At 31.8% G+C, this 24,679-nt stretch overlaps 2 protein-coding genes across 2 annotated transcripts; one reads left to right on the forward strand and one right to left on the reverse strand.

The window, feature by feature from the left end:
• Nucleotides 1-9,991: 9,991 nt before the first annotated feature.
• LOC132759596 (ras-related protein Rab-39B-like) lies at nt 9,992-17,883 on the reverse strand. The gene is made up of 2 exons (XM_060751410.1): nt 17,534-17,883; nt 9,992-14,488 (listed from the first exon to the last, which is right to left on the reverse strand). The coding sequence occupies exons 1-2, from the start codon at nt 17,749-17,751 to the stop codon at nt 14,059-14,061; spliced, it is 648 nt and encodes a 215-aa protein (XP_060607393.1). The 5' UTR covers nt 17,752-17,883; the 3' UTR covers nt 9,992-14,058.
• A 2,486-nt stretch (nt 17,884-20,369) lies between these two features.
• On the forward strand, nt 20,370-24,094 carry LOC132759597 (solute carrier family 35 member F2-like; the record flags this gene model as incomplete). The annotated part of the gene is given in 4 exon segments (XM_060751411.1): nt 20,370-20,693; nt 21,145-21,251; nt 21,720-21,913; nt 23,935-24,094. Coding segments are annotated over 4 exon segments (496 nt in total), but the record flags the coding sequence as incomplete, so codon positions are not given.
• Nucleotides 24,095-24,679: the final 585 nt, after the last annotated feature.

Raw genomic sequence — 24,679 nt, forward strand, 5'->3', positions numbered from 1 at the left:
TTGTTGAATTTGTTTTGAAAGGTAATCATTCTTCAAAGTATCCTTTAGATAGACGAAACGGAATGAATTTATTACCAGTTCACCTTGGCTGTAAGCTAGGACACGTCCAGATAGTAAAATATATAAGTAATCTTTATCCATGGATGCTAGATAACACGTGTTTATACTTTGCAGCAGAGAGGGGTCATGCCGATTTAGTTGATTTTATTATATCATCTAATATCAAAGATGACTGTAAGCCATGTGATTCGAAACTTCACTGGATACCTAGAGGCAAAATAAGAATACAGAGCCAAATAATTGTTTCCTTGGTTGCAAATGATTATCAAAACAGATATGTACTTTTTGATGACTGGCATTTCATCGCTTGTGAAACAGCTTTGCATGTTGCAGTGAGGTTGAGATATATCAATGTTATAAAAGTACTATTAAATGATCTGGCTACAACAAGTCATGAATGTTTCGACCGAGGGGGTAGAACACCTCTAATATCTGCAATTCAGTACAATTATTCAGATATTGTTGAGATATTTATTGATCAAAATTTATTCAGATATGATCTTAGGTGCTTGAAATCGAACGGCCAGTCTCGTTTATCTCAACTAAATGAGAAAGAAAGACAAGTTTTAAAGTTGTATAGTTGTCCCCATAATTTTTCCATAATGCACATTGTTTCAAAGTATGATAGTTTATGGATCATAGACTTGCTTAATAAAAAGAAAGTGAAAACAAAATGGAATATATATGATAGTAACGGTTGTTTACCTATTCATGCTGCAGCTTGTCATGGGAGTTTGAGAATTCTCGTACATCATATAAAAGATAGAAAACAGTTACAGAACACAAAGTGCGAAAATGGCAAATCACCAATAGAATCAGCAGCTGCATGTGGTTCCTTTGCAGCAACTAGTTTTCTTCTTAGTCAGGAGCTTGACACGACCGGGACATTGTTAAGCAGATATAAGAAAGCATTAATATCATCAGCACTTAGTAAACCATTAACGTCTTTACTGGCTAGTAGCGATTTATATTTAGCTACAAATATTTCCAAGATCGTACAACTAGTTGTGGATAGGGATGAAGATATGATGATAAAATATGAACGGAATCGCAACATTCTTCATCTGTCCTTATTTAACGGTCACTATCAAGTTGTAATTGACACTTTTTCGAATTATTCAGAAACTTCAGTTCAACTTATGAAGAACGAGGACGCTGACTTATTAACACCTTTAAAGCTGGCAGTTTCAAATCTTGAAAAATCGACCGAGTTCGTTTTTACATTTTTGCTTAACATTACGATAGAATCAAATCAAGTAAATCATTCCTAACTAGTAAAGAATATTCGATATTAATAGCTTTGGAATTCGTTGAAAAGAAAGGTTTGATGTCTTCACTGGATCGTAAATCGATTTTATTAGATCTTATAGAGAAAAATCACTGCTCACTGGTTTCCTTATATATGAATCTTGTTAATATAAAAATTTTGCAAGATGATGCATTAGTTGGAATTATACTACTGAAGGACTATACATCGATTTTGACAAACGAAATATATCTAAGACGATTGCAATATATGTATATGAGAATTGATAAGTGTGCTTTAAGTTGCTCAGATATGATTTCAAAATGCCACTTACATAGTTTGGCATATAAGTTTGGACAGATCTATAGGACATTTGCGACACTATTTGGCGGGCGGTATTTAGGTAGAATGGAAGAAACGTTTAAGTTGTTTCTTCTAAAGAGCCCCACTTTCTATAGCTCTTGCTATGACAGTGATGGGTTTAATATTCTGGAAAGAGCTATTCAGGGTAGGTCTCCAGGTTTGGTTAAACGCTTGACAGAAATAGGTGTAAGAAGTAAATTATCTGCAAAAGATTTGATTTTTCTCGCCACTAACACAAATTATACGATGAATGTTGACAAGTATTATGTACTATTTAAGCCGTATAAAGATATTTCCTTCTTCGTACAACTTATTGACAAGAATTACGTTCGGGAGAATGTAGTGTATGCATCGAAACAGGGTTATTATAAAGTGGAAAGTATTTTGCAAGCATTTTTAAGAAATAATAGGTACATATCTTTGAAGAGCATACCTAGAAAATATACAGACCTAGACTTGATTGTTTCTACAATTATCCGTTACTACCACACTAATCTGAAAAAGTCTGTATTTTGTTCTAAACATAATTCACATAAGTTTTCTTTGGTACATGTGTTTGCAATGCATGATATGTATTTGACACTTTCTAATATTTCTTTTTATTGGGGTAACGATGTATTAAACTGTCGCAATTTCCATTCAATTACGCCTATGTTCTTAGCAACTGGTTTACGACAGGAGAGCACGAGGGATTTTTTTCTAAAGAAGTCTATCAAAGATTATTATCCGCGGCGATTAGAAGAGAGGAAATTTATTTTTCATTTCTAAATAAGATTTTTATTTAATGTATATGGGAATGAAAATTTGAGTTGTATATTTCGCTTTAGACTACATATGCCTAAAAACATGTATACCATTTTGAAAGCATTCATGTGTTTTTCAAAAGTTGCAAAACTTTTTGGTGAAGGTGAGTATATAAAAGATTGTCTCATATTTATGAAAGCTAACTACAAGTTGTTAGAAGCAAGAGATGTGTTTTCAGATAGCGGGACAGGAAGACTAACAAAGTTTATTCCACCTCAAAAGTATAATACTATTTTTAAAGAGTTATTTAATGTAATGATTTCAGTAAATGAACGTTTCCTGTCGCAGTATCAACGTATTCCACGTTTTGTTGCATCCTGGCATAAAATAACATTAATTTTAAGACATATAATTAAAAAGAATTCGGCGATAAGCGATGGCTTACTGAAATTCTGCGAGTGTGATGTCAGTCAAAATTGGGGGATTTTAAGAAGCACTTTTCGATTTCTTGTAAAAAGCTTGAAACTACGAGTGGTAGAGAAAATCGGATATATCGTTAGTAATACGTTGTTTTTCCATAAAAGATTTCCCCTTTTTATTTCTAAAAATATTGCTCCCTCTCTAAGCATCGATCCAGCTTTTCATTACGTTAAAGAGATTGACAACTTGCCCTTCTTTGAAGATACATACCTTCTGCTTCTGAAGACAATAAGCACGGGTGGTAGGTGGAACTTCATTGACCAAACTTCTAACATGCTCATATACAAAGAATGGGAAAACAATGCAGAAAACATAAGAAATGACTTTTTCAGTGACGATACTACATACTCATAATAGAAACATTGTGAATATAGCCGCCCATTATGAATGTTACATGAAGGGAACCGTGTATAAAAAGATAAATCAGAATATATATAGTGTGTGTTTTTGTATTTGGAAGGAATGTTTATGCATGTTAATCAAGATTCGTTGATACATGTTTATTTATTTGATTTATATAATAAAATCATTTCCATTTTTGTTTAACTGTTATGTGGAAATATCATGGGTGACATCGAGGGTTTTTCACAAACTACAGAAAATGATCGAGGCCGTATTATATGTAATAGTTTTTAAAGTACAGTAAAAACCCTCAATTAAGACCACCATCGGGACTGGACAAAAGTGGTCTTAATTGCGGGGTGGTCTTAATTGTGAATATTCTTATCAATGCTTACATGATCTATTTTAGTCATTTTGTATGAACAAACAATCTATATACCTGCAAATACAACATAAAACTATGTTATAAATTGACATCTGATGGGAAGAAAGAAATTTTATATCAAATTCTATTTTGTCTGATTTCAATATCAATTTCAAAATTAATTATGATATGATGTACAATTCACCCATCAAAAAAATTAGTTCTTCTCATTATCAATGTGCTTAAAGCAAGATTAAACCACTCTAAAATTTACTTTCTTACCTTATTTCATACAATATCCCAATGGAAATGGTCTAAATAGCGGGGTGGTCTTAATACCGGGGTGGTCTTAAGTAGGGATTCTACTGTATATGAAACAAGTAAGTTACGAAAATATAACACTACTGGGGCAACCTCGAGGTTAAATGTGACGAAAAAGGTAGTTTAAGCAAGTTTAAGTAATTGCGGAATAGATTATGCAAGAATTATAAACATGTTTAACGATAATGAATTATAAAGAGAAAACTATTAAAATTAAAAAAAATTATGTATATTTTTAAGAAATCTAATATTTGCACTTTCTTACTTTCTTCCTTTTAATGACTTTTTACATATATGTATACTTGTAACATCTTTTATATCCTACTAGTAAACATGTAACTTTACTAATTAGATTGTGTAGTATTTCCTACGGTGTGTCCAAATTAGCATACATTTATAATTATATATGTGAGTGGATGGGGTATAATGTAATTACTGTTTACAATGTTGTATATTTAAAGATTTTAACAATTACATAAATGAATAACAAGCTGAAAGCATAGTCAAAATATGTTGGGATATAACACTTAAAATATTATATACTCTCACCTTTGTTAACAATTGATTTCACGCATTTCAAATAAATTGTAAGAACCAATTTTCGTTTTGTTTTTTCATATTGACTGCAAATGTACCTAAACTAACATTTCATAAAAAGGATGCATCACTTTCAATGAAGTTACCTTTTCTTCATCTTGGTCAAACTATTAGTAAACAAAAATGAAAATCAGTTAATATTGCTAATTAACATGATTAATGCTCATTATTTTAGAATGTCGGTAATTTTATTTTATCTTGTAAAAATATTATAACAAATCAAATGATAGAAGTCTGGACAAAAAAAAAACATTTTAAAAATAAAAATTATTAAAGGGCCATAACTCGGACAAAAATCATTGAACCGGAAAATGCTGACGATATGCACAACTAGGCTTGGTACTGACTAGGATGAAATTGCACCGGTAGTTTATGAAGAGTAGTCGGGGCAAGTTGTGTGACGGACAGGCGGAACGACGATGAAGAAGTGATCCCAATATAGAGGCGACACAAAAAAACACAAGCTGGGACTATTTGACAACACAGGTTTTATTTAGGAAACATTTGTTTCATCTTCCACTCTTTTTGTAATGCTCTACAAACCGGATAACTTTTACCTGGGACTAAAAATGTGTGTATCTTTCTGTCCCAGCTTTAACAGTTGAGTTTTCAGATACGTTATTTTAGCAATTTATTGAATTTGAAATAACTGTCCTCAAAGTATTGCCTATAATGAAACATGGGCAAAATTTAGGTAACTACTAACGAAGACAACTAGAAAAGAGCTTTTTCTGACAAAGTGATACATGTACGTATTTAGAGATTTCAATCAATTTAAGCCCCTTGAGCTACATAGACATCTTTTGTACAACTATTGTACAGGTTCTAGAAAAGGGACAATGCCTAGAGAGAAATTGTTTAATAGAGATAAAAACAATCACAAATTTGTATGAAGCACATTTAATGAACACATTGTTTAACCAACATGAAAAAATCAGTACATTCCGGTGGGGTCTACAATTTGAGACAATTTTAAAATAACATCTAAAACATAAAATATTATCACAAATAAATGCACTGAAGTTCATTACATGTATATAAATGTCAGTGAATGTTTTAAAAGTTAAGAAATGGTATCATAAATCACTGGTAAATTTGGTTGGATTTTTTTTCCCAAAAGAACAAGATATACATGTAAATTGTCAATATTGTTAACAAAATATTTTAATAACAGGTTGTTTAAGTGTTCCATGCATATAGTCAAAACTAATCGTTTAATATATAGTGAATGGATAAAAAATTCAAAACTGTCACTGCACTTTGTTTTCATCTTAAGGAAATCTTAAGAGTATTGCAATGGGTAAGCAAGGTCCTTAGAAAAAAATAAGCGCATAGTCCTTAGACTTATGTGCTTAGACTTCTTAGTAACATCTTAACATTTATTTAAAAAAAAAAAACAAAGATAGCATAGATGTTGTGATTATTTAAAACTGATTATATAATGTATATATGATACACATAGTCATTATACAAGTAGACTTACTTTTTACTTTATTTAATAGACATTCCCCACATAAACATTTTTTACAAAAACAAAAGATTAAAGAAATAATCAGCAAGTGGAAGAAACTGTTTCATTCTGAGACTTTATTTCAAAATCATTTTCATTCATATTTTGAAATTTTAATACCCCCTTCAAATATCCACCCTAAAAATATAGCCAATATTCTTTACCATTTTAAGCAAACTGTTATTGTCAGCATCATTCTGTATGGAAAAATAAATCATTTGATCCAAGTAAAGCTAGGCAAGTTTACTTATCTTTACTACCTGGACTAATTCTGACCTGTTTGTCTTACTTATTTCCTCACATTTATAAAAATATCCCTAAAACTGATAATGGACTGTTTCCAACTGAAAATTGGACAAGTCCATTCAACAAGTTCAATAGGTAAAAGATAAAATAGCCTTAAACAAGAGGGCCATGATGGCCCTGAGGTCGCTCACCTGTATATAGCCCCCCCCCCCCCCTAGCCCAATTTTTACCAAAGGGCTTTTATTTGTTTATTTGAACAGACTTGGTAGACACCCATAGGAAGTTGTTTCATGCAAAACATCTAAGTTCTAGCTCATTGGGTTTTTTAAAAGAAGATTTTTTAAGTTTTTACTATACACATATAGTTAAAAACAATGACACCCCTCGGGCAGGGCCAGTTTTCACCCCTGGGCTTTTATTTGAACAAACTTTGTAGATATTTACTTAAAGATGTTTCATGCTTAATATCTAAACTCTAGTTATTTGGGTTTTTTCAAAGAAGATTTTTAAGTTTTTGCTATGTATATAAGGAAAATCAATGACCCCCGGGGCGGGGCCAGTTTTGACCACCAGAGCTTTTTATTTGAACAAACTTGGTAGACACCCCATTAGAACATGTCTCATGCTAAATATCTTAGCTCTAGCTCTTACAGTTCTTTAAAAGAAGATTTTATAAGTTTTTACTATATGCATATAAGGAATATCAATGACCCCTGGGGCGGGGCCAATTTTTGACCCCAGGGCTTTTATTTGAACAAACTTGGTAGACATTCACTAGAAGATGTTTCATGCTAAATATCTAAGCTCTAGCTCTTAACGATTCTTTTAAAAGAAGATTTTTTAAGTTTTTACTATATGCATATAGGGAAAATCAATGACCCCTGGGGCGGGGGCCAATTTTGACCCCAGGGCTTTTATTTGAACAAACTTGGTAAGACATTCACTAGAAGATGTTTCATGCCAAATATCTCAGCTCTAGCTCTTACCAGTTCTTTTAAAAGAAGATTTTTTAAGTTTTTACTTTAATGCAATATAGGGAAAATCAATGACCCCCTGGGGCGGGGCCAATTTGGGACCCCAGGGCTTTTATTTGAACAAACTTGGTAGACATTTACTAGAAGATGTTTTAAATGCCAAATATCTAAGCTCTAGCTCTTACGGTTCTTTAAAAGAAGATTTTTTAAGTTTTTACTATATGCATATCGGAAAAATCAATTACCCCCCAGGGTGGGGCCAATTTTGACCCCAGGGCTTTTATTTGAACAAACTTGGTAGACATTTACTAGAAGATGTTTTATGCCAAATATCTTAACTCTAGCTCTTACGGTTCTTTAAAAGAAGATTTTTTAAGTTTTTACTATATGCATATAGGGAAAATCAATTACCCCCCATGGGTGGGGCCAATTTTGACCCCAGGGCTTTTATTTGAACAAACTTGGTAGACATTCACTAGAAGATGTTTCATGCCAAATATCTAAGCTCTAGCTCTTTGGGTTTTTAAAAGAAGATTTTTTAATTTTTTACTATATGCATATAGGGAAAATCAATGACCCCTGGGGCGGGCCAATTTTGACCCCAGGGCTTTTTATTTGAACAAACTTGGTAGACATTCACTAGAAGATGTTTCATGCCAAATATCTAAGCTCTAGCTCTTACAGTTCTTTAAAAGAAGATTTTTTAAGTGTTTACTATATGCATATAGGGAAAATCAATGACCCCCTGGGGCAGGGCCAATTTTGACCCAGGGCTTTTATTTGAACAAACTTGGTAGACACTCACTAGAAGATGTTCCATGCCAAAATATCTTAACTCTAGCTCTTACAGTTCTTTAAAAGAAGATTTTTTAAGTTTTTACTATATGCATATAGGGAAATCAATGACCCCCCGGGGCGGGGCCAATTTTGACCCCAGGGCTTTTTTTTGAACAAACTTGGTAGACACTCATTAGAAGATGTTTCATGCCAAATATCTAAGCTCTAACTCTTAGGGTTGTTTAAAAGAAGATATTTAAAGATTTTTCTTTCGGTTGCCATGGCAACCAGAGTTCTGCATGGAATTAAATTCTTTGAACAATTTTTAAAGGTGACCACCAAAGGAACATTCCAGTGAAGTTTGGATGAAATTGGCTCAGTGGTTTATGAGGAGATGTCTTTTAAAGCAAAAGTTTACGGACGACGGACGGACGACGGACGGACGGACGGACGCCGGACGAAAAGCGATCACAAAAGCTCACCCTGTCACTTTGTGACAGGTGAGCTAAAAAGTATCAAAATGAAGAAAGAAGAACTAATTTCCATAAGAAAACTAGTAAGTTGAACCTTAAATGTGCGAGGAAAAATGAAATATATGTAAGAGTTCAATACTAGTACACTTTGCAACCATTGTACCAGTGAAAAATAAATGATATAAAAAAATGTCTCAACATACAGTGGCATCACTCAATGAACAAAATGCTTGGAAACAAAAGAAACGTGATCAACTGACGATAAAATATATATTTTAGGAATCTACATATTATAGATGATATTTTTATGGACTTAAAAAAGGCATTATTACAAAAAATTACTTCATCTGAAAGATACTCCATTGTAATTCAACTATGAAAAGCAAATAAGATATTCAATTCAAAATCCATATTAAAATACAATGTAAATCCTAAAATTATTTATCTAAAACAGTTTTCTATGTATTACCTCAATCAATACGTACTATTGTCTTTAAAGATAATAATAGCATATTAGTTTTATAATGAAATCTATGCTTCAAGAACATCAATCATTGGATCTAAAACATTTATAAGAGTGAAAAGCCAAAGACAAGATGCATTTTATAACATGATATACATTATTTAGACATGATTATTAGAACATGATATACAGTGTTTAGACATGATTTTATAACATGATTGAAAAGGTTTACTTGAAAAGGTTTACAAAGCTATATATGATTATATCTATAAAAAGCAAAAGATTGGTCACAAGAAAGAGCACAGAGCACAATGTGGGCGGGGAGCACATCTAAGTTTTGAGCATAAATAACTGCATATACAACTTTTAACAAATACTGACAATATTATGTAACTATTTTCTCCAATTCCTTTAAAACATACAAATAAATGTCTGATTTATATAAATTTATCACTAGTACAAAATTCATTTTAGGCATGCTAAATAATAAATATTGTCACCAGAAATAGTTTTATTACATTAATACATTGACAGAAATAATAGATAAGGTTTAATATTTGACAGAAAATACAAAGTTCATGTTGTTTTTCACCATATTTAGTGAAAATTGTGATTAATATAATAGAAACCTATTAAATAACTTAAAATGTAATTTCTCTTTTAATATCAAGGCTATATTTTCGTTCTTAATCATCCCAACTTATTTCAGTTTCTTGTTAACTTCAATGTTATAATTAACAAATTGACCAAAAAGAAAGAAAAGTTATATTTTTTTTACCTTTGAAAAGCACAAATGCTGATAAGGCATTATTTTAATTATTGGAAAGTTCAACACGGTTTTAGTCATATCTTGACCGTGTTGACCATCGGTCCACATAGCCCACTTTCCTGGTTAACTAACTAGTAATTACTAATTTCTCCACAAATGACGATCATTAATCCCAAATGATTTCCAAAACAGCAATGACAGACAAATGAACATTAGACTTGATGTCCAACATTAATTTACACAGAGAAATTATTTTCAAGAAAATGTCACCACTCATTTTAAGTCTACAAATATATTACATGTACTGCTGTATAAGGTATGTAACCTGTACAGATTATTGCACATTTATTGTAAATTTATGAAGTATGCTAATTGAAACTGAAAACAGATGTTACATGTACATTAGAACACACTGCAAATAACACTGATCAATAGTATAATATACAGTATTTTCAACTATTAATATATCTAATTCTATGTCCCTTTCACTTCAATTGACAATAAACCATAATTACATATAATAAATGTTACCTCAATATATGAAACAGATTTACGCATTTATATGTTTCCTCCATGGTACATAACCTCCGCATTCCTAACAGATGGATAGTAGGAAGTTCTCTTACTTGTGGAAACTTCACTTCCTTTTTGTATAAGTTTTTGAACAAAGATTAAGTCAGGTTTAGATGAAAAGTCTTGAAAATTGCAATATTGGTTATAAAGAATCATAAATTATATTTTTCATCTTACTGTATTTTAAATCCTGGAAGCAAGAATAGCAATGGTGCAAAAAAATATTTTAATAAAATCTTAACAAAATACAAGTAGTACAATAGCTAACAATAAAGGTTAAGTAAAGTTGGATATATGTTAAACATAATATAAATTATATGTAAGCAAAACCATAATATATCTTATAGCAAAAGGTTAATATATAAGTAATATGTACCAACATAAAATCAGGTACACTCAACCTGTATAAAACTGATAACTTTATGATAAAAACAAAAAATCTGTATACAAATTTAAAATACATTGTAACTGTATAACTAATGTTTAATATGTATAATGTAAAACAAAAATCAAGATAAAACATAAATAATAAAAGCTGCTTGTCCTTTTTCCTACAAAGCTGGCCAGATATCTGTTAAGTTTTGATTCAACATTGATATAGGTGACACATAGGGATACACTCTTTCCACAAAAACCTTTCAAACAGAATTACTTTCAAACAATTAGAATCCAAAAAAATAAAATTCCCTATGGGCTAAGGCTTGCCCTAAAGAAAAAAAATAAAATTCCCAATGGGCTAAGACTTGCCCTAAAGAAACCCGAATATAAAATCTGAACATAAAATCAATATAATATTGATAGACAAACAAATCAATTTGTAACCCCTGTCACTTGGTAAAAATGGTACAAAAGTAAAAGAATTCAAAGAATATTAACAACTATAGGTAACATGTCTTTGCAAAAACTGCTACATGAACTAAATGCCACATGTACCAAATACGCGGACATGTTTCACAACTCTAAATAAAAATATCTTTAACCCCTAGATTAACTGGTGAGAACTGATTCTACCCAAGTGACCAGATGTCATAGTCATTCAGTCTTTACATTTTTAAATCCATACAGAATTTCCCTTATCATGATAAATAGTTTTGTCCAGATTAAATGATGGGAAAATCCATTTTTTAATATTTAGCATGGTGAGGCTTAAATGACACTATAGAATGACAAACATTATTCCTATAGAATTATTTTAGAAATTTACATTTTGTCCAAACTCATATCTAAATTATATAATAAGCTTAGGTATAAGACTCATTAAAAGTCTATAAAAGTGTGACGTCTCTAGCTTTCTTAACACCTGCTTACCAGATATTCAAGTAAAATATAGTGTCAATATTGACCCAGAGATGGTGTTCTTTTTGTTGAACACATAATTAAGTTTTCTAGAAAGTAAAGAAGCATTATTTTTTTTTGAGTGGTTTAAAGTGACAACAATATTATGGCAACTTTCCAAGAGAGGAAGACTTTTATGTATTCTACTTGCATCATTTCAGGTACCGCATTAGAACCACTCACCATCAATAAGCTAGCAGGATAGTTATGAAATATACACAAAGTCAATACAGAGGTAAGGAGCAAGTGTTTCAAAGTAATTAACCTACAGGCTTCATCATTGAGTTCCAAATGCTCTAAATAAAGAAAACAAACTGATTTTCTATTTTTAGTTACAGTGACCTTGACCATGAACCAACCAGAAGGCCCAAAAGCAATCATAAGCCAGGTATTTTCATCAACTTGCTATACACTAAGTTTCATTGAAATATAAATTATCATTTATCACTTTCATTATTGACTGGAAACTGATTTTCTATTTTTAAAGTTAAACCTTAAGACGTTTATAAAGAAATAAATCAGAGAAAATAACAAACACAAATTAACTGACCTAAAGTACTAAAGTAAAGCAAATGCCACAACTCTTTGTTTTAAAATAAAAATTCACAACAAATAACACTTAAGACAATTACTTAATGTAAAAGATTGACAAAATCTCACTCCAAATGTAAATGAATTCAGTTAAAATATTTTACACCAATTTATGTAAAACTTCTAAAAACAAAAATGAAAGACATTAAATCATAGTTTTCGAGTGAAGGTGATCTTTGCAAGTGCAATGAACAGACTAGAATCTACAATGCTTTAAGATTTAACAGTCACTTAACTATATGAAGTACATACATATACATATGTATATACTTGTATCACTTAGGAAAATCTGTTAGCTAGCTTTTGACTATCCAAGACACAAGGGATTTTAATTAACCCTTAATCTTTTTGGCATCAACTGAATATTCCAATGCAACCAGTGAAAACCAAAATCACCATCACATTCGTACCGGGTCTGACCAGCACTGGTCGCCTTTTCAATCAGTACAGATTTTGAAATTTACCGTTAAAAAATGATACATCGGGGTTTCCAGACTGAAAGATGGACAAGTCCTTGTAACATATTTGGTGATGCAAAAAAAAATCAAGAAAGATAAGATTTTACAATGACTTAAAAATTTCATTAAATACCTATATTAAAATGATTTATCAGATGTTAATATTTACATAAATTCTCTAATGTTACGTAAAAAAATTTTGAAAAATAACTGTGAAAATTAAGCATCCAATCACATAAATCACATATATTTACAGTCACAGACTGTGTATACTATCTCTTTCCTCTAGAAGTAAATATTCCATTCAGTAGAATGAAAATGAAATACATCAATTAATTGCAACAATTAACAAATTACCCTATTAAGTGATCAATACTATGTTAAAACTGTACGACTGTTAAATCATCTTAAAACATGATTAGCACTCCATCACATCACTGACTAGTGCAATGATACACTCAACTTCATAAATAACTTGAAAAAGAGAATATTTCAGCAACTTTTTCTAAAAATATCTTAACACTTGAAATTAATTTGCTATATAGATGTCATATAAACATCAGACTTAAAGACCAATTATGTCCCCAAAATGAAGGTTTCTGGTGTTTTTTTATTATGTTTGATATCCAGGTAGTAATTTACAGGCCAATTACCTGAAAAAAATCTTTTGCTTCTATTCTTTGACAATTAGCATATTTATTTTCATTTAGTGTTTAGTATCTATGTCAAAACACTTCATTATTTACATTTCGTTACTTTTATGATCTCTTCTCTCAAGTGTTTTTATAAGGCTTTATCATGCTCTATAACCATTATTTAACATTATATAACCTATGCTTGCCCTTTCTACTTTCTAAAGAACAGAATTATTCCTTCCTGAGGCATAATTTGCCTTTAGCAAAACATTTTATTCCTCATTGATTACTTGAACCTCAAAAAGTTCTGTAAAGCACTAAAATATCAAAATTTAATGTTCCTTGGAATTCATTGAAGAGTCTATAAAATGTAAACGCTACAGACTCACTTTTATGAAATCATTTTGTTTAAATGTGTACAAATAAATTAACTGTTCTGATTTAGCTCTGAAATCTAGCCTGGTGTCAGCCAAAAATTACAGTTAGAAAATACAGCATATGAATGAGATTATACTAGAGAACTTGGTAAATGTGGGTTTTTCCCATCTTATCCTGGGGTACAAACAAACCTTACAGTTACTACTTGGTAAATATTTCGACAATAATCGTTACTTGTTGATCACTTTATTGTGAATGGTATTGCACCATGAAACTATATAAAGGTTAAGTTTTGTTTGTACCCCTGTGATTAGATGGTAAAATCCCATATCTGTTGAGTTCCAAATAACATCTATTGTTCAACAGCATTTATTTTTCTCCGTCTCTTCCTCATCAAGGTGATGAACAGTTTCTTCTCCTCGATTAAAACCTGGTTTTATACCATCCCATCCTTCTTGCATTTTAACCCTGCCCTCTTCCAGTAGCTTGTACACATCCTTTGCCAAAGTCTGGAATGTTTCCTCCACATTATGACCATTCTTTGCTGACGTTTCTATATATTTCAGTCCATTTAGTTGTGCAAATTGTGAGGCTTCTCTAGAAGACACTTGTCTCTCAGATTCACAATCTGACTTATGTCCAACAATCATATAAACAGCTTGGTGTGGTTCTATGTGAAATTTCGCCTCGGCTAACCATCCTGTTATATTCTCAAAGCTTTGTCTCTTTGTAATGTCAAACACAATTAACACTCCTACAGAGTTCCTGTAATATGATCTTGTTATTGACCTGAAATGAAAAGTTGAATGAAAAATGAATTATAAAAAAATATTTATCAATATGTAATATGATTCAAATACAATATTTTCAAACCCTGATGAAGTCCTGTAAGAGTAGAAACATAGGTTTACGTCAATAACTTAACCTGAATTGATTGTTTGTTCCACTTATCAATATTGTATACATGTACTTATTTTATACCGGTATGCAATATTGTTAAAATGGAAAAGAAAATCATTGACTTCAAATTAGTAACACACTATCAGAACAGCTATATCATTTTTAATCATCTTTAATCCTTGTCCTTATTGAATGAACAGAACATTTGCACATCAAGTTCAAGGGACTACATAGCCTGATGATACTGGCATCAAAATTTTACTCGCCTCATGCCTGATATGACAGCTTGAACATACCATTCCCTACCTTGCCGATTGATATTAATGAAAAGACATATGTGCAATGATTACCATTCAGGGATTTTTTTTGGCTTATTTTATAGCCGATCTTCGGTCATATTCCCAACTGAAAATAGTTTATTATTTTCCCTATCCACAGGAAAAAATTCCCAATTGAAAGTTACAAAATAAAAATATTGAATCACAAATTCTAAAATCTTTGAAAATAAGGGCTTCTTCACTGTTATGGTGGTTAAATGTTTGAAGATGCCATCCTAGACAGTGATTCTTTGCATTCATTTAATCTCTGCAAAATATAAGTTATGCATTTTTTTCCAAATTTTTACCAAAACCTTGCTGAAATTCCCGATTCCATGGGTATGGGTCATGTTCCTAAAATCCTGGAAAAATACCCTGCCATTAGCCTGCATTTTGTGTAGAGACATAATCTTTATAGTTTAAAATTATAATGGGTGTTGTATCACAATTTAGTATTAAATGTAGTGTTTTCTCATTTCTAAAAGATTTTTTTGGAATTTTATATAATGCAAATCCCCCCTCTGCATGATCTTTTCCTCCATTCTTCCCAAAATGAAAGTTATACAAAATAACACTGTACATAATTAAATTTATTATGCCTATAATACAAGTATACCTGGGTAATGATTTAGTACCACAGTACAGGTGTTACCAGGCCCGATACCAACGTACTTAACATCTCAAGTACTTATCCCAGCTCTAATCAAAGTTAACAACCCAATAAAAGAGCTACATTAAAAGCAACAAGAATTTGTAACAGAGTTACCAACGTCCCCCACCTCGGGGAAGTTTTATATGAAGCAAAAAATTGTGCTACTTCAAAAGATTGAGGTATGGATCTCATGACTTTCAGTCCAAAATTATGATTAAGAAATACCAGTAAAATGAAACACGGAATTAAAAAATCTATCATGTTAACCTTTGACTTCTAAGTGTGACTTTGACCTTGGAGGCAGGGGTGCAGGTGTTGTGCATGGCATATCGTCTTATTAATATTACTATTTGTGCCAAGTTTTTCAGAATCCCTTAAACTAAGAAGAAGTTAAAGATCAGACAAAAAAAATACCCTATAACAGACTTTGTCAATCTTTGACTTCTAAGTGTGACCTTTAAGGTAGGGACCTGTTTTGCACCTGACATATCATCTTATTATTGTGATTATTTGTGCAAAGTATTTTTAAAATCCCTTGATCTATGAAAAGGTTATGGACTGAACACAAAATTAACCCTATAACAGACTATGTAAATCTTTGACCTCTATGTGTGACCTTGACCTTGGAGGTAGGGACACATGTGTTACACATGACATATCATCTTACCAGTGTGACTATTTTTACCAAATATTTTTCAAAATCCCTTGATCTATAAAGAAGTTATGGACGGGACACAAAATATACCATATAACAGACTCTGTTAACCTTTAACCTTTGACCTCTAAATGTGACCTTGACCTTGGAGGCAGGGGTGCAGGTGTTGTACCTGACATATTGTCTTATTATTGTGACTTTTTGTGCCTAGTTATTTCAAAAAACGAAGAAGTTCTAGATCAGACACAAAATATACCCTTAAACAGACTATGTTAACTTTTGACCTCTAAGTGTGACCTTGAACTTGGAGGTAGGGATGCAGGTGTTGTGCATGACACATTGTCTTATTATAGTTACAATTTGTGGCAAGTATTTACAAAATCCTTTGATCTATGGAAAAGTTATGGACCAGACACAAAATATACCCTGTAACAGACGATGTAAATCTTTGACCTCCAAGTGTGACCTTGACCTTGGAGGTAGGTGACCGGTTTTGCGCATGACACATCGTCTCATTATTGTGAACAATTGTGGCAAGTATCTACAAAATCAAAGATAAGAATGATATGGACCGGACACAACATATACCATCAAATAGACAATGTTGACCTTGAATGAGCAAGTGCGACCTTGAACCTGGAAGTAGGGGTCTGGTTGTTGCACATGGCACATCGTCTTATTATAACAAACATTTGTGCCAAGTTATTTCAGATTCGTTTGATAAAGTTATGGACCAGACACGAAAGTTTGACGGATGGACAGACGGACAGAGCCTATTACTATATCCCCCTTTTTTCTTCGACAAGGCGGGGGACAAAAAAGCTTCAAATGATAACTGGCAGACAAGATGATTAAATCAAGGTGTTTAAAATCATTAAAATTTGATTAAAAGAAAAAACATAACATGTATATATATTCGATAAATAGAATAAGCATTTGATTTAACATTACAAACTGGTAATCAATTAATGCAGTAGACACACTCATTATTTCAATGAAATAACAAAAGGCAAGCTTGTTAAGAAAAGTGATCACATGTTTGAATTGATTAGATCATTATGTCTAATTGTCATTCATTTATATCATTAAAAATAATTTCAATTTAAAACAATTCAAGACTTTTATAACGAGTTTACTATAAAAACATTAACTGATTATTGATTAAAAGTCAAGGCACACGAAAAAAATAACCCACGCAATGTCTGCAACTGATGCCATCACTTTCAGGCTGGCAGCCATGTTGAATTAATTAGGTCATGAAAAGATTAATAAAGAAACCATGGCTTCACTCAATAATATATGAAATTTACCTAAATCTCTCCTGACCAGCTGTATCCCATAGTTGTAATTTGACTCTAATCCCATTCTTTACTTCTATAAGTCTTGCAAAGAAATCGACACCAACTGTTGGATCACAGAGTTCTGAGAATTTCCCATCTGTAAAATATTTCAATAAAGAAGATTTCCCTACAGTGCTGTCTCCTATAAGAATGAGTCTAAATTGAAAGTCAAATATTGGTTCAACCATTTTGTGTTATCATTTACAATTATTTAAACATTTAATTGACAAAATCGTTAAATAAATATCAATATGCTGTCTGCTACGCAAATGTAAACATATTTCACTTCCGGTTGTCATTTTCATTGTAATTACCGATTTGCATTCAATGTATTGATTGGTTGATAGCTAAGGCTTTGTCACATATCATCCAATCAACACTGCCGTACTATTTTTTGTTCAAAATGGCTGAACATGCGAGAAATGTTACCGGTGAAGGTGTTTATTTCTGTAATTTTGCAATCGATGTAAACTTTAAGTGAATAAATCATTATTGATGGACTCTAGCAACGTATAAGACATAATGATTACACTGAAGTGATGAAAGAAATTATATTTTGTTAAATCTTTGTAGTTCTAAATCTACAAAATTATATTTTTGTAAGAATTTCACGTCATGTGAATTACTTTTAAAGTGATCTAACAAAAATTATTTTGCTTTATTATTTAAAAACGTTGGATTTACTAACTTGTATATGACAGGGTTTTCCTGAAACTTGATGGTTTGTAATTTGACACCGAAACAGAAGTAATCAATCAATGCTGAATTAGGTTCTAAAGTACTAAAACTTACTGTGCTCTAGAAGCTCTGATTCACAATCTGATTATTTCCAACAGTCATATAAACAGCTTGGCGTGGTTCTACGTGAAATTTCGAAAAGATTCCTCAGACAATTAAACTAAGGTATCTGCGTGATTACCAGAAGTTTGTGATTTAACGTTATTATGATTTAAAGTTCCAAGGCTACAATCACATTTCTTAATTTGACACCAGAAAAAGTCAGGAGGTTGAGACTCTAAGGGTAAGTTTCACAAGTTATAATAGCTACAGTTGAGTTCAATCTAATCTTTCTACTCTTGTGCACATGGTGTCAGGGATTTTTAGCTTGACTAATATGAAAAAGGCAAAGCTTCAAACTAGTCAAAGCGAGCTCGATTTACTTTTACCATGATAAAGTTTAAAATAATTGCTCATTTTCATATTACATTTTCTGTTTTAAAACTGTCATTTGGTATTTTATACACTGATTCCATTTATTCTAGTTCCCTTCCTGTTTTGGTTCCTGTAAAAGGCGCAGGACACGTACCGGAGTCTACACATCCGTTTTCAATCAGATTTCCTCGCCTTTAATTGTAATCTTGTAATTCAAAAAGTTGCGTCAATTCAGTACTTGCGACAAAAGTTTTAAAAAAAAGCAGGTCCTTCGAGCTCGCTATTATATAATTGGGAGAGCTGCCCTATTTGACAAGGGGTCTGTTTCAGCTAAATCCTGGATTAGACCCCGGATTATGCCACTTTTTCAATTTAGAATTTCGGTTAAGTTTTTCATACAACTTCACTTTTTTCCTATACTCTTTAATGCTTTAAAGCGTTAACACTTTAAATACTGGTAAGAGACTGTCATCAAACTTCCAGGCAAGTACTCATAATAGTTGAGCACACTGTCTTACTGACACCTCTTGTTAACTTTTAATAACAGAAGCATATGATAGGCCTCTCCCCAATAGAAATTTTCTTTAAAATCATGCATTTGTCCCAAAAATTTAAACACTTAACTTTTTATTCCCCATATCAGGAATTTTAGAGAAACTCTTCCCAAAGTCAAAAGGCTAAAAAAGGCCTTTTCCCAAATAAGGGGTGCACTAGCTCTGAACTAATTTCTAAAAGTGCACACCATGTTTCAACTAACTCAGAATGGAAGTTCATTACCCTTATATGATGTGACCCTTTAGTCTTATATGATGTGGGTAACCTGATACATGTATAATATATATCTATATCATTACATAGACTACAAGATGTTATAACTTATAAGTTTTCTTTACAAACAGGACGTAAGGGGTATTTGGCAGAATGCCTATGCCTGAAATTAAAAAAAAATAAAAGTTTTTAAAATTTTTCTGTAAAGAATGGAAGGTAACAGAAATGGGGGGTTTGATAATTAGAAGGGAAAACAAACAAGGCTCATATTTAAGCAACTTCTGATTTTTAAAGGTAAGGGGGGGTTTAATTATCTTGAACTTTTAATATAAGGACTTTAACTTGCTAAATGCAATAATGCCATAACTAGTCCTATAGTAATGAACAAAGTTAGGCTGCTTTTTGTGGAGATTTGTCAGTCAACATTATTTGTATAAAGGCATTTTAAATCTTAGGCATATTATAATTAAATCTTTGAAATGATTGTATTTCTACCTCTTCTTTTCAAAGAATTAGGGTATGTTTAATTGAAAAGATAGTGTTTAAGAAAAATAACTGTAACTGTATATCAAAGTTTAATACAGCTATGTATTTTTCTAAATTTTTATCAAATAAGAATACCTTTTTTAAAAATTAATTATTATACTATTGCCTTTGTATCTGAACCGTAATGACTTGCTTCTGTTCCTTCAATATATAGTGTTGTATTAATATGGTGGTATAGCATTTTTTTTCTACAAATGTATTCTTGTTACGATTTAAAAAAGGAGTGCAAACGGAGTCATTCAGTTTGAGAGCTTTGTGTGACATGGCTGTAACTCATATTACATAAAGAAGGAGTTACACCATTTTTGAACCAAGCCCACGATTTGTAGATGACAATAATCTTACTGTATTACTGCATTGTTTAGTTGCTAGGAATCTGCACTATTTCAGTTGATCAGTTGATGTCAATTATTAAAGATATGACTGTGCACACATCTTATGGATATTTGGTATATTACTGAACCCAATGCATCAAATGTTACTTTAAGTTAAGATACTAAATCAGTTTGATACTGAAATTTTTTTTCTGAACAATTTGATTCTCAATAGCTACTTAAAAATTAGAATTTTCATTTATTATATGTTTATTTCTTTTTGGCTTTAATTTATTTTTTAACATTTTTCTCACAATGATATGGCAGAATTTAAAAGGCTGTAACCAAAGGTATAATTATATTCATTTATGATTATTTACTGACACCATTTTCAAAAAGTGTAAAAAAAAATCATTTCCTTTGTATATAATTAAGGACTACTTTTTCCTACATGGGAATATATTCTATTTCTTTTCATGTAAGTGTCTCCATTGCAGAGTCATTAGAATTGCAAACTTAGAACTACAAAAATGTATGTGTTTCTTGGTATTGTTAGTGAATATTCCAAGAATTGTTTCGTTTATTTAAATAATTCAGATGTACTGCCGGCTATATGGAATAGAGCTATAGTCAGATTCTGACAAGGTAAAAAGGATTTTTACAAAATTTTCTTGTATTTTTTAGGATTTTGTTTTTCTTCAGATTTCATATATGTTTCCTATTTTACAGGTATTTTATGAAGTCATTGTTTTTGGGTCATTTGTTTTTCTTCAGATTTCTTATATATTTCCTACTTTACAGGTATTTTCTGAAGGCATTGTTTTTGGGTCAGTTTATTTCTTTGTTACTATGTGGAACAGCTGTCAGCACTGGTCTGTTACAACAACAAGGTGTTAATATACCTACAGGTTAGAAATTCTGGAATTTGTATCAATTATTTATGTATGCTTAACCACTGATTTTCATTTTTAATGTCAGAAGGAATTCTGGCTTACCTTAGAAGTATAAAATAGGGTTGCCTTTAGAGTCATCTTCATAATGCAGATGTGACATTAAGTAAAGTGCATTAAAAGTGGGGTTGGTGGGAGAGACCTACAATTGCTTAAAGTGTTTGCTCAACATAAGGATGTGGGTTCTCGGTTCACAACCATGTTCCCTCATGGGACACCAGTACTAGTTTGTTCCAGGAAGCCACTATCCAGAATGGTTGACTGTTCAAATAAAATTAATGTCAATTTTTCATCACAATCAGTCCAAAAAAGTATGTTTAAAACTAAAATAAACAAAACTTCAATAGGATACTTAAATTGGTTGTTATCGCCATAGCAACACCATAGAACTTTCTTATTAAAACACAGCCCTTTATTATTTTTCAGCCCAGAGTTTCTTTAACTATGTGTTATTATGTTTGGTTTTTACAACAATTTTATGTTGTCGGAAAAATGGGAGATCAATGGGAGAAATTTTTCGCAGTTGGGGTTGGCGTTACTTCCTGATAGCAGTTATAGATGTAGAGGCAAATTACTTGGTGGTTAAAGCTTATGCATATACCACTGTCACCAGTGTTCAGGTAAAACATTTAATTCATAATCAAAATTTGTAAGATTTTAGTTAATTACTTTTTTGTTAGCTCACCTGAGCTAGCTCAGGGTGTAAGCTCACCTGAGCTTACTCAAAGGTGAGCTTTTAGGATCATTGAATGTCCGTCATCCGTCCACACTTGTTCGTTAACACTCTAGCGGTCACATTTTTGCCTCAATCATCAATAAACTTTGTCAGGATGCTTATCTAGTTGATATCTCAGATTAGTTCGAACATGGGTCATCTCGGATAAAAAACTATGTCACAGGAGCTAAAAATAGAAAAATCTTGTTAACACTCTAGCGGTCACATTTTTGCCTCAATCATTATCAAACTTGGTCAGGATGCTTATCTAGTTGATAGCTCTGATGAATTTTAACATGGGCCATCTCAGATGAAAAACTAGGTCACAGGAGCTAAAAATAGAAAAACCTTGTTAACACTCTAGTGGTCACATTTTTGCCTCAATCATCATCAAACTTTGTCAGGATGCTTGTCTAGGTGATAGCTCGGATGAGTTTGAACATGGGTCATCTCAGATGAAAACCTAGGTCACCGGAGGTAAAAATAGAAAAACATTGTTAACACTCTAGTGGTCTTATTTTGCCTCAATCATCATCAAACTTGGTCAGGATGCTTGTCTAGATTATAGCTCAGATGAGTTTGAACATTGGTCATCTCGGATGTAAAACTAGGTCACAGGAGCTAAAAATAGAAAAACCTTGTTAACACTCTAGTGGTCACATTTTTGACTCAATTATCATCAAACTTGATCAGGATTCTTGTCTAGATTATTGCCCAGATGAGTTTGAACATGGGTCATCTCGCATGAAAAACTAGGTCACAGGAGCTAAAAATAGAAAAACCTTGTAAACACTTTAGTGGTCACATTTTTGACTCAATCATCATCAAATTTAGTCAGGATGCTTGTTTATGTTATTATTTTGATGAGTTCGAACATGGGTCATCTAGGATGAAAACTAGGTCACAGGAGCTAAAGATAGAAAAACCTTGTTAACACTTTAGTGGTCACATTTTTGACTCAGTCTGAAAGTTTGTTTTGATGATTTCTAGGTCAAGTTCGAGCATGGGTCATCTCGGATGAAAAACTAGGTCACACTGCCCAAATATGGAAAAACCTTGTTAACATTCTAGTGGTCACATTTTTGACTCAATTATCATCAAACTTGGTCAGGATGCTTGTCTAGGTAATTGCTCGGATGAGTTTGAAAATGGGTCATCTCACATGAAAAACTAGGTCAACGGAGCTTAAAATATAAAAATCTTGTTAACACTCTAGTGGCAACTGTTTTGATCCAAGTATACTGGAAAATGGTCTGAAAGTTTTTTGTTATTATTTTTAGCAATTTTTATAATTACAAAAATGTATCTAATTTGAATAGTTATGCTATCAGCATCTTTCATATTTAATAGAATCTTATAGTTTTTATCCTTAAGCACAAGGTCACATTTAAAGCCTGCAAGATGAGGCATTTAATAAGTCTGAGGGCTGTCCACAAAAGTATAAAAATCCTAAAGAAAATTAGACAGGTATCATATAAAATCAAAAGACATATTTGACTTCAAAGCTGCATGCCTCCAGATGAGCCAAAAATTTTAAGAAAATCAATCTTGAGAAATATATACTAAGATTTTAAGAAACATACAAAGATTCAAGTAAATTAGTAATAATTTACATGTTATGTGCATTTAATCACCAAATTTGCAGTACATGTATTTATTACCATATTTTTCTGCTGCTTGACTTACACAGTAAGGGCTATTTTTGCATATTTTGACCGCTTAACATGGACTGTTTGTGTCGTTTGCAATATTTAAATTACTGGCTTCTCTCATTTCACAATATTTTACTTTTAAATGCATTTTTAAATTTTTTATGAAAATAAGCATGAATCTGGAGGCATGCTGCTTAAAGAGTACATGTAGATTGAGATGTGAAGGCAGTACTTACCCACCTGATCTTTTTCTACAAATTTATTCATATTTCAGTTATTGGACTGTTTTAGTCTGGTCAGTGTGATGATTCTGTCACGTTTCTGTCTTCACACAAGGTATCGTGTACAACACCTAGGTGGCGCTGCAGTCTGTCTTATTGGTATGGTTGGATTAGTGCTCACTGATGTATTAGTGGGGAAAAATGATAATCAAGGTTGGTTTTCAGATTATTTTCTTATTCTTCTAGTTATATTTTTTTAAGGATCAATTAAAACATATTCATTTAACCTTAATTGTGAAACAAATCGATGGATTTTACATACATGAACTAGAGTAGAGTAGTCTAGAGTTGAGTGGAGTGGACTGGGAGTAGGATTAAAACTTAGTTTCACAGTTGGAACAAAATACATCATGATGTTTATTTCTCATGTTTAATTTTACATTTTAATTAAGCACATAGCACATTTAGAGATTATGATATGGATAATGATACTTTTGGTTAACTAAGCATTCTGTTAAGGAAAAACAAGAAAAATATTAACTTCTTTTCTCATCATAGATCATTATGATGATTAACTCCCCTGTCAGTAACTAAACTGTATTAAGTCATATACCACAAGTTTCTTAATCATAGTTCAATAAAATGAATTTTATAGAGGAATGGGAAAATATGCTGGAATAGATTTAGAATATCTCTTAGTGAGTTTTATATTATTCTTTTGGCCAACCAAGATTGTTGCATATCTTTAATGTATTAATTCTAATTAGAATGAGGGTATTTATATTTTACAGTATATTT

This window comes from Ruditapes philippinarum, unplaced genomic scaffold (assembly GCF_026571515.1).
Source record: "Ruditapes philippinarum isolate M1 unplaced genomic scaffold, ASM2657151v2 ctg12876_1_1_1_1, whole genome shotgun sequence".
Classification (NCBI taxonomy): domain Eukaryota; kingdom Metazoa; phylum Mollusca; class Bivalvia; order Venerida; family Veneridae; genus Ruditapes; species Ruditapes philippinarum.